This window comes from Tribolium madens, unplaced genomic scaffold (assembly GCF_015345945.1).
Source record: "Tribolium madens isolate multiple individuals breed KSU strain unplaced genomic scaffold, Tmad_KSU_1.1 Scaffold_71;HRSCAF=194;Tcas5.2_LG6, whole genome shotgun sequence".
Lineage (NCBI taxonomy): Eukaryota > Metazoa > Arthropoda > Insecta > Coleoptera > Tenebrionidae > Tribolium > Tribolium madens.
In genome coordinates, this window is record NW_025401041.1 from 7880923 (window position 1) to 7890766 (window position 9844).

Genomic DNA, 9844 nt, shown 5'->3' on the forward strand with positions numbered 1-9844 from the left:
GATATATGATATATGATATATGATATATGATATATGATATATGATATATGATATATGATATATGATATATGATATATGATATATGATATATGATAAAAATAATTACATTTGAGACGACGGCCGTGTAGGTGATGGCTCTTAAGATGCCGTACCAGGCGCCGATATCTTCGGATCTCTCCGCTAGAGGTCGCCGTGCTTGCGTCACCATCTTGTATGCATCTAACCTAATTTCAGCAATGTTATTTAATAAGGCACAAAGCGGCGCTAAAGGAAACGCAGCAACAAATAATGTTACGAAACCATATTGTAAAACTGAAATTTCAGTATAGTTTTTTTCAGAAATGTCAAATTTTTTTTAAAAATTACTCATTTCGAGATATTCATCGAAGAGGGCCAATCGGCCTGGATCCTGCATGTGGTAATCCTCCTCCCATCTGGTATGTTTCCTAGTCAAGTCTTTGGTGTTGGATCGATGGGTTCTATACCTCCACCAGTTGTAAAATTTCCTAGAAATCAAGTGGTTTGTGTGATTTTGACATGTCATAGCCGTCTATTTACGGATTGAATAATTCGACGAAATTGTTGAAGACTTGTTTGCCGACCATAATGATGGCTAATTGGATGCATAATTCGCTGAGACAACCAGCTGGGTCACAAATGTCACCTTTGACCCTCGAGAAAATCGATTCTCGGATTGCTGCATCGCCGGGAAATGCGTAAAAACGGCCCTTGAAAAACGCAATGTAAATCAAAGATGAGTAAAAATTCATAAATTCGAAAAGAAATATCTTGAAAGTGTAAGAGTCTTCATATTCAGTCTGCGTTCTTGGATTTTCCATATTAGTCAAATAAATGGCAAGTCTATGGTAGAATCTTGTTAGGCACATTATTATTATCAAATTGATCAAGGCGGCTGAGACTGACGTCACGATTTTTGCATGACGTTTCAAAAAGGTACCACCGCCACCATAAATCACCGTCACGAGTGACAATCGGTAGATTATGGTACCCAAGACGGCACACAGTACCACAGCGAGCTGAAAAACACACTTAGGAAACATTTGGTACTAGGTGGTTCATGGTACCATGAAGAAAACTGCGGAACCAGTTAGTAGAAACCGCACAACTTTGAAACTAGCCGGCAAGTAGGGTTCCTTCTCGCGGGTTACTGGGTTCGTCCGGAAGGTCTTCACACTCGTCTCGAATTCTACAAAAGTGGTACCATTGATGGTTCATGGTGGTTTGCACGTACCTGGCCGTGGTTCCTCGTCCTGATCGGTACCATTCAAGTCCCATTCCCATTGGATGACACTCTGTTTCCGTCTCCAAAGCTCGAGAAAAACAGTAGCCCAAAGACTCATAAAAATGGCAAAAAAAACAGTCGCTGGGTTATCAAAAAGATAAGTCAAACGGGCAAATTTACAACTGTCTATTAGTTTTTGGTACTTGCATGCTTTATCACACAAGGGACATAAAGTGATATTACCGGGGCCTAACGGGTCGCAAATTTCCTTCCTAGAAAGTACCACTTACGAACCGGTTATGGTAGTACCACTACTCACGTTGGTATATTATCGGGACTGTCAATGGTAAAAAGCCCATATAAGAAGCACAAAGTACCAACAATGGCCGGGGCTATCAACATTTTGGTGTAGAACCCCAACCAGCAAAAGTAAAGTGCGATTTTATCCCCGAAGTACCTTCGTACCAAACACAATGGTTGTTTTTTCATCCATTTCCCGGGTCTTGCCCATTCTAGGTACAATTTCCGGCGGTCTAGAATCTTACCATCGCTTTGGTTCCGCTCCCACCGCCCTTCATGGAGTGGAAAACAGGCCGAATACGTGTTATCATTCAACAAACGTCGAATTCCCACCTTATCAGTTTCGTCAAATTTGACTCGGAGGAGGATTTGCATCACAATGAGACTCCTTTGGGCACTTGAGTAGCTTGTAACTCGGTCTTTGACCACGAACCTGTCAAAAAACTGGTACTAGTAGTGGTTGGTACCAATGGTACTTACTGTTCCTCCCGATCGGCCCCTTTCGTCGACTCGTAAAACGAGGGTTCTTCCGCGATCAAATCAGTGTTGTATTGGGTCAAGTCATTGAACCTTTTCTGGATTCTAGCCCAGAAGGTTTCTTTCTTGTTTTGGCTCTTCTCGTCGTCCCATGCCTTGACTGAAATGGTAATAAAGCGTTTGATGGGCAATTTCATACTCATGACGGCCGCATATCGCGTCTTGGTCTTCCATGGTAGATGGATTTTCAGGAACCATGTTCTACCATCAAAGGATATATCCTTGTGTTCTAACTCTAGTTCTAGTCCTTCTTTGACGAGGTTCTCCTGGAAAACGCGTCGATGGTCACGTCGTCGGGCCTCTGCTTCCGTCATCACACCCAATTCTTCCTCTTCGTACACTAGTACCATGTCGATTTTTCGGCGCCCATCACGGAAATACAGACTTTCTGGGTCTAAAACGTCGTCTTTTTCGGCCGGTGTTGGTGGTGGGATTTCCGTCCATTCTTCTTCCTCTTCTTCATCTTGCACCAGAGAGGGGATTGGGGTACCAGGGAGGGTCACAAACGAGTCATTGACCAATTGGGGACCAAAAGCCGTCGACAGGTTGGTTTTCTACAATTTGAGTTTAGAAATTGTCAAGGAACCCCAAATGGTACCTTGTCGCTTTGTAAGGAACCCCGTCTGTGATTATCAGGACTTTCCTCAATTCCGTTCAAGGTGTTGTCTTGGTCGTATTTCTGGTACTTGGATATGTTGATCAGTGATTTTGATTTGGTTCTGACTAGAGTGGTACCCGAGGCGTTGAAGACTTGTGGTGTGGGTTGGCGTTCAAACGGGACGTTTATACTACACGTGCTCTCATTACTTGGTCGTCGGGAAGAACCTTCAATCAATAAAGTGTAATACTCCCACACAAATGGTACCAGCATAATTTGGGTTCCAACTTACCGTTTGATTCTTGTTCCTTTTCCGTTTCGATGAAAACGGTGTTGTTGTCCATCAGGCGTTACAAAAATCACTTTTTTGCCCTTAAACTGTTCATTTTTACACTTGCCACCACCGGAAACAAACTAGTTATCTCCTTATCTCTTGCCTTGTAATGTAGATTGTATCGGAAAAGTGGTTAATAATAAATAAACCAACTCTATAGAAACGTTAATATCAACACAGTAAAATCAATTTTACTAACCCACGTTAATATCGATATTATTGTAAAGGGAGCATTTTTTTCAACTAAAGATAGTAATGACCTAAAATAATAAAACGGGTCAAATGTCAGTCGCCTAGAATAGAATTAAAAAGTTTCAGAAACAAATCAATATATCTCGTAGAATTTTACGTCAGAAAAAGTTAACTTTACGGCCTGGTCGGCCATAGCCGACTAGAAAAAATAAAGATACATTGAATTTTTCAATTAGTTACTGGTACTACCACTTTTAAACTATGGTACCACTCTGGTACTAAAAAAAACAAAAAAGTTTTATTGAATTTTTATTGTTATGTATCTAGCCGTCTAGAAAAATTAAAACACATTGAATTTTTTATTTATTTATTGGTACTGTCACTTTTACACTATGGTACCACTCTGGTACTAAAACAACAGAAAAGTTTTATTGAATTTTTATTGTGTTGTGTACCTAGCCGTTTAGAAAAAATAAAAACACATTGAATTTTTTTAATTATTTACAGGTACTATCACTTTTAAACTATGGTACCACTATGGTACTAAAAAACACAAAAGAGTTTATTGAATTTTTATTTTGTTATGTATCTAGCCGTCTAAAGAAAATAAAAGCACATTGAATTTTTTAATTATTTACTGGTACTGTCACTATGGTACCACTCTGGTACTTAAAAAAAACAAAAAAGTTTTATTACATTTTTATTGTGTTATGTATCTAGCCGTCTAAAAAAATAAAAACACATTGAATTTTTTAATTATTTACTGGTACTACCACTTTCAACTATGGTACCACTCTGGTACTAAAAAAACCAAAAAGTTTTATTGAATTTTTATTGTGTTATTTAATTAGCCGTCTAGAAAAAATAAAAGCATTGAATTTTTCAATTATGTACTGGTACTATCACTTTTAAACTATGGTACCACTCTGGTACTAAAAAAACAAAAAAGTTTTATTGAATTTTTATTGTGTTGTGATCTAGAAGTCTAGAAAAAATAAAAACACATTGAATTTTTTAATTATTTACTGGTCCTGTCACTTTTAAACAATGGTACCACTCTGGTACTAATAAAACCAAAAAAGTTTTATTGAATTTTTATTGTGTTGTGTCTAGCCGTCTAGAAAAAATAAAAATTTTTAATTATTTGCTGGTACTACCACTTTTAAACTATGGTACCGCTCTGGTACTAAAAAAAAACAAAAAAGTTTTATTGAATTTTTATTGTGTTATGTATATAGCCGTCTACTACTGTCACTTTTAAACTATGGTACCACTCTGGTACTAAAAAAAAACAATAAGGCTTTATTGAATTTTTATTGTGTTATGTATGTAGCCGCCTGGAAAAAATAAAAACACATTGAATTTTTCAATTATTTACTGGTAGTATCACTTTTAAACTATGGTACCACTCTGGTACTAAAAAAAGAATAAGGTTTTATTGAATTTTTATTGTGTTATGTATCTAGCCGTTTAGAAAAAATAAAAACACATTGAATTTTTTAATTATTTACTTGTACTATCACTTAAACTATGGTACCAGTCTGGTACTAAAAAAACCAAAAAAGTTTTATTGCATTTTTATTGTGTTATGTATCCAATCGATATATTTCGAAATTCGAACAAATAGTAGCGGGTAGTTGCTGGTGCAGTCCTCCATGGTCGAAAAAACCCCAACCATGGTACCACTTGCACTAAATAACGGACTTCCTGAATCACCAAAACACAAACTTCCTCCAGCCCCACAAATTTGGGTACTTTTATCGACTATATTGTTTTTCAAGTCGTGCATTTCTTGACATTTGTGGTACCCTACAGTACCCAAATGTGTCACTCGTTTCTTATCCGGGATGGTTCCATGTGTGGAAGTCCGCCCCCAACCAACCACATACACCGGTACTTCATTTTCGTTTCGAATGGTACCAAATGGTACCATTGGTACGTCTATTTCAGTTTCAAGTTCGACGAGACATAAGTCGTTTCGGTAGATTTTAGTTGATTCGGATTGGTTCTGGTGGATGGTGTAACCAACGATGTTGTAGGTGGTACCATGGGTGAGGTACTCGCCAACATGGACTGTGATCCATTCTACGGGATTATCAATTCTGCGGAAATTAAATAGTGGCATTTTTGGGACTTACATGGAAGTGAAGCAGTGACCGGCTGTTAGTACCCATTTTGGTGCAATGATGGTACCGGTACAAAAATGGTTCGAATTGGCTCTCCATAAGGCGTTTTTTAACGAAACGACAAAGGGAAATGGGTCACTTGATACAGTCGCAAAAAAAATAAAAATGACGAACTTCAACATTTCATAAGTGGTACCACGTGGGTTTTATAATCACAAATAAACACTCTATTGTTTCACATATTTAAAAAACAATAACAATAAAACTGCATGAAATATACTTGTTTTATTTGGTGGTACTAACTAAAAATGTTTTGGTTCCACCTGAACTCACATCTACAATTAGTGGTACCGCAGGCACTGTAATTGCCATCGAAACAATAAACCAAAATAATCGATAAAATTCCACTTTTAATGAGTATTAAGACGTAAACTGGTACTACCGTAATAATAGAAAATAAATTTTTATGGTTCCTTGATTATCTGATATTTAAAAACCTGATTTGTTTCTTTTGTTCAGTCAGAAAACTATAATGGTACCACTACTATTTCCATTTTTATTTACTTTTGCCACTTGTGGTAAGTTCCGGATTGTAATGGTACCACCTAAAATTTCATTTTAAGCCCTTAACCCTGTAACCCGATTTGCAAATCCGGGTGAATTTCCGTATGTTGTATCGATCCGGATTGCTTCAAATAATTTACATTTTTGTGTTGGTACCGTCATTGGTGCCAGATGGGTACTATCGTCTGCAATTTGTTTTACACCTCAACATTCCTCAAAGCAAATAGTGTAAAATTTGACTTGTGTTATTTTCCATCAATTTTACAAATTCTTATAGGAATAGTACCGATTTGCTAGTATATAGTAACACCATTATGAGTGGTGGTACCATCGGTAACCACAACTACGGTAAAAATTTGGTTCTTCATCCAGGGTTTGTTAACACCCCTCAGGTCATACGTAACGACATTGCCCTTCTCGAGGTCAAAAATTCGTTCTACTGGTGGTGGCAGAAAAAATTAGGTCTTGGTACCGTTAAACCCATTTCAATCGCAAGACATGTTTTAGGGTCAGATGGTCTTTCCCTAGCTTGGAGTACCTTAACAACAGACTTGAAAAAGTTAGTTTCACCAAAATTGACCGTTTTTCGCTTATCAACCACCGCAAGTACCACCAATGGGTGTACCAACAGCGACGAATTTATTTGTACCATCAACAAACCCAATGATCACACTTGTCATTACGAAGCTGGGGCACCTCTTATCATTGACAATGAAAAGTACCATAAGTTGGTTGGAGTTGCGTCCCATCTGTTCAATGGGTGTGAGTCCAGTCCTGGGTCTTTCACCAGAATCGAGTACTTCCTACCATGGATCAACGATATCACAAAATTAAGTCTCCAAATTTGAATTAAATGATTAATAAAACATTTATTTGTCACGTTTTTATTTTCCTTTAAAACCCACTTGGTACCAGTGGTACCACGGTCTATAAAATTAAGAAATTTTGATTCAAGGGAGTTACTAAAGGTACTCGATTGGTACCAACTACAGGTTCGTGTCTCTAGAAACCACTAAATTCAAGGTAGTACCATAAATTGGTTGTGATGGGTTTTTGGTACTTCCTACCATGGATTAACGATATCACAAAATTAAGTCTCCAAATATGAATTAAATGATTAATAAAACATTTGTTTGTCACGTTTTTATTTTCTTTTAAAAACCACTTGGTACTAGTGGTACCACGGTCTATAAAATTAGGAAATTTTGATTCAAGGGAGGTACTAAAGGTACTTGATTGGTACCAACTACAGGTTTGTGTCTCTAGAAACTACCAAATCTGAGGTAGTCCCATAGATTGGTTGTGATGGTTTTTGGTACTTTTTACCATGGATTAACGATATTACAAAACTGGGTCTCCGAATATGATTTAAATGATTAATGAAACATTTTAATAGTCACGTTTTTATTTTCCTTTAAAAATAACTTGGTACTAGTGGTACCATGGCCTATAAAATTAAGAAATTTTGATTCAAGGGAGGTACTAAACGTACTCGATTGGTACTGACCACAGGTTCGTGTCTCTAGAAACCACCAAATTTCAAGTAGTACCATAGATTAGTTGTAATGGGTTTTTGGTACTTCCGACCATGGATTAACGATGTCACAAAATTAAGTCTCCAAATGAATTAAATGATCAATAAAACATTTGTTTGTCACGTTTTTATTTTCTTTTAAAAACCACTTGGTACTAGTGGTACCACGATCTATAAAAATAAGAAATTTTGATTCAAGGGAGGTACTAAAGGTACTCGATTGGTACTAACTACAGGTTCGTGTCTCTAGAAACTACCAAATCTGAGGTAGTACCATGATGGGTATTTAGTACTTCTTATCATTAACGATATTACCAAATTGGGTTTTTAAATGATTTGTAATAAAACATTTTTATTGCCATGGTTTAAAAGCCCAGGTACTAGTGGTACCACAGTCAGTACCATGTTGGCCCCGTTGACTTTTTTACTCGTGTTGGGTCCGGTTTTTGCAGGTGAGTTGGAACCAATTGGTACAATGGTACCAAAATTTTGATTTAAGCACCGGAACCTTGGCCGTTCTATTTGTTCATTGCGTCTTTGGAGCAGAATAATCAGCATTTTTGCTCAGGAGTGTTTGTCAAAAACACTCGATTGGTACTAACTCCAGCTTCGTGTCTTGAACAACTACCAAATTTGAGGTACTTCCAAGTGGTACTTTAACGTTTTTTGATGGTACTTTTAGGAACATTCAGGCGCGTCCTGACGCGCCCCCTTGGGAGACTTACTACGTTCGTGATATTCTCATTTACCCATCTTGGGACAAATTGGTACTATTTGACAATGACATTGCCTTGTTGTACTTGCACAAAACTCCCCAAAGGGCCAAACCGTTAAAAATGGGTTCGGCTGGTTCTGTGTCGCGTCTTAGAGCTTATGCATTGGAACCAAAGACAAGACGCGTCAATGTAACTTTTCTGGAACCTGTGAGTACCGATAAGTACTGCAAAAGTACCGAAGCGGTAATTTGTGCAAAAAAATACAGACCAGACTGCAACAGTGATTCTGGGGGACCTGTTATAAATGAACGTTATAACGAAGTCGTTGGACTTCTTCCTGTGGTACCATGGTATACTTGTAACAAGGATGACACCCAAGCTTTTGTGAGGTTGGATAATTACAAAGATTGGATTGAGGACGAGTACCAGAAGTTGTCCAAAAAAAAAATAAATAAAAAAAATAAAAATCTTAATAGACATGGATAATGTTACTAAGGTAGTACTAACTACTTGAAATAAAATAAACTTGTGCTAAAATTGTGTTTTTGTATTTCTTAATATGGTCATTTTCATAGAAATATAAAAAAAAAGAAAATTCGTGGTTTATTTAATTTTGACACCAACAAGAACGGATTTACGTCCACTTGAAATGTTATAGTTATACGTATTTTGGCCTATTGTAATTATGATGACTAATATTTTTTAATGAAAAAAACGTAGTTTTATTTGTTTTGCCACCATTTGTCCAATTTTGAGTCCACTTGAAGTGTTTTGGACTAAATAAAAGTTGAAAACTCAATCTGAAGAAAGTGAGAAGAATTATTTTAATAAAAATGAGAAAAAAAGAAGTTAAATCTAAGAATAATAAACGGAAGTAGAATCAAAAAATTGTCACTACATAATAAAAAAAGAAAGTAAGAAAAGAAAAAGAAAAAGAATAAAAAAAACTTATTTTTTATCTAAGAAAAAAAGATACGGTGGTTGAAACAAAACCTGAAACGGTAATTTATAACAAAATAAAATCTTAATAGACATGGATAATGTTATTAAGGTAGTACTAACTATTTGAAATAAAATAAACTAGTACTAAAATTGTGTTTAATATGGTCATTTTCATAGAAATTAAAAAAAAGAAAATTCGTGGTTTATTTAATTTTGACATCAACAAGAACGGATTTACGTCCACTTGAAATGTTATAGTTATGCGTATTTTGGCCTATTGTAATTATGATGACAAATATTTTTTAATGAAGAAAACGTAGTTTTATTTGTTTTTCCACCAATTTGTCAAATTTTGAGTGTTTTGGACTAAATAAAATTTTGAGTGTCCACTTGAAGTGTTTTGGACTAAATAAAACTTGAAAACTCAATGTGAAGAAAATGAGAAGAATTATTTTAATAAAAATGAGAAAAAAAGAAGTTAAATCTGAGAATAATAAACGGAAGTAGAATCAAAAAATTGTCACGACATAATAAAAAAAGAAAATAAAAAAGAAAAAGAAAAACAATTAAAAAAACTTATTATTTATCTAAGAAAGAAAGAAACGGTGGTTGAAACAAAACCTGAAACGGTAATTTGTAACAAAAAAATTAAACAACACAAGAAAAAAACGTAAAACAAGAAAATTTTATAAAAAACTACGAATTTCGAAAAGAAGGTGAAGATATTAAAAAAAAAAAGAAATTTGAAAGAACTACTT

General features: G+C 35.7%; 4 protein-coding genes across 4 annotated transcripts in view; 2 read left to right on the forward strand and 2 right to left on the reverse strand.

Moving 5' to 3' along the window:
- Positions 1 to 3166, reverse strand: part of LOC123008735 (anoctamin-4-like) — a 5189-nt gene extending 2023 nt beyond the window's left edge. The window contains exons 1-9 of the mRNA XM_044404729.1: positions 2971 to 3166; positions 2679 to 2905; positions 2024 to 2634; positions 1563 to 1976; positions 1253 to 1515; positions 1086 to 1207; positions 559 to 1037; positions 367 to 506; positions 107 to 312 (exon numbers count right to left, since the gene is read on the reverse strand). Of these exons, the coding sequence (XP_044260664.1) occupies positions 107 to 312; positions 367 to 506; positions 559 to 1037; positions 1086 to 1207; positions 1253 to 1515; positions 1563 to 1976; positions 2024 to 2634; positions 2679 to 2905; positions 2971 to 3022 (2514 nt within the window). The 5' untranslated portion in view covers positions 3023 to 3166. The remainder of the gene's footprint in view (positions 1 to 106; positions 313 to 366; positions 507 to 558; positions 1038 to 1085; positions 1208 to 1252; positions 1516 to 1562; positions 1977 to 2023; positions 2635 to 2678; positions 2906 to 2970) is intronic.
- Positions 3167 to 4771: 1605 nt separating this feature from the next.
- On the reverse strand, positions 4772 to 5669 carry LOC123009170 (chymotrypsin-like elastase family member 3B). Its single transcript, XM_044405295.1, has 2 exons — positions 5343 to 5669; positions 4772 to 5306 (listed from the first exon to the last, which is right to left on the reverse strand). The coding sequence occupies exons 1-2, from the start codon at positions 5510 to 5512 to the stop codon at positions 4772 to 4774; spliced, it is 705 nt and encodes a 234-aa protein (XP_044261230.1). The 5' UTR covers positions 5513 to 5669.
- A 155-nt stretch (positions 5670 to 5824) lies between these two features.
- LOC123008845 (serine protease 3-like) lies at positions 5825 to 6773 on the forward strand. Its single transcript, XM_044404871.1, has 3 exons — positions 5825 to 5908; positions 5954 to 6122; positions 6172 to 6773. Exons 1-3 carry the CDS (start codon positions 5863 to 5865, stop codon positions 6740 to 6742), a joined length of 786 nt encoding a protein of 261 aa, XP_044260806.1. The 5' UTR covers positions 5825 to 5862; the 3' UTR covers positions 6743 to 6773.
- Positions 6774 to 7831: 1058 nt separating this feature from the next.
- Positions 7832 to 9028, forward strand: LOC123009171 (mite allergen Der p 3-like). The gene is made up of 3 exons (XM_044405297.1): positions 7832 to 7880; positions 7928 to 8066; positions 8111 to 9028. The coding sequence occupies exons 1-3, from the start codon at positions 7832 to 7834 to the stop codon at positions 8628 to 8630; spliced, it is 708 nt and encodes a 235-aa protein (XP_044261232.1). The 3' UTR covers positions 8631 to 9028.
- Positions 9029 to 9844: the final 816 nt, after the last annotated feature.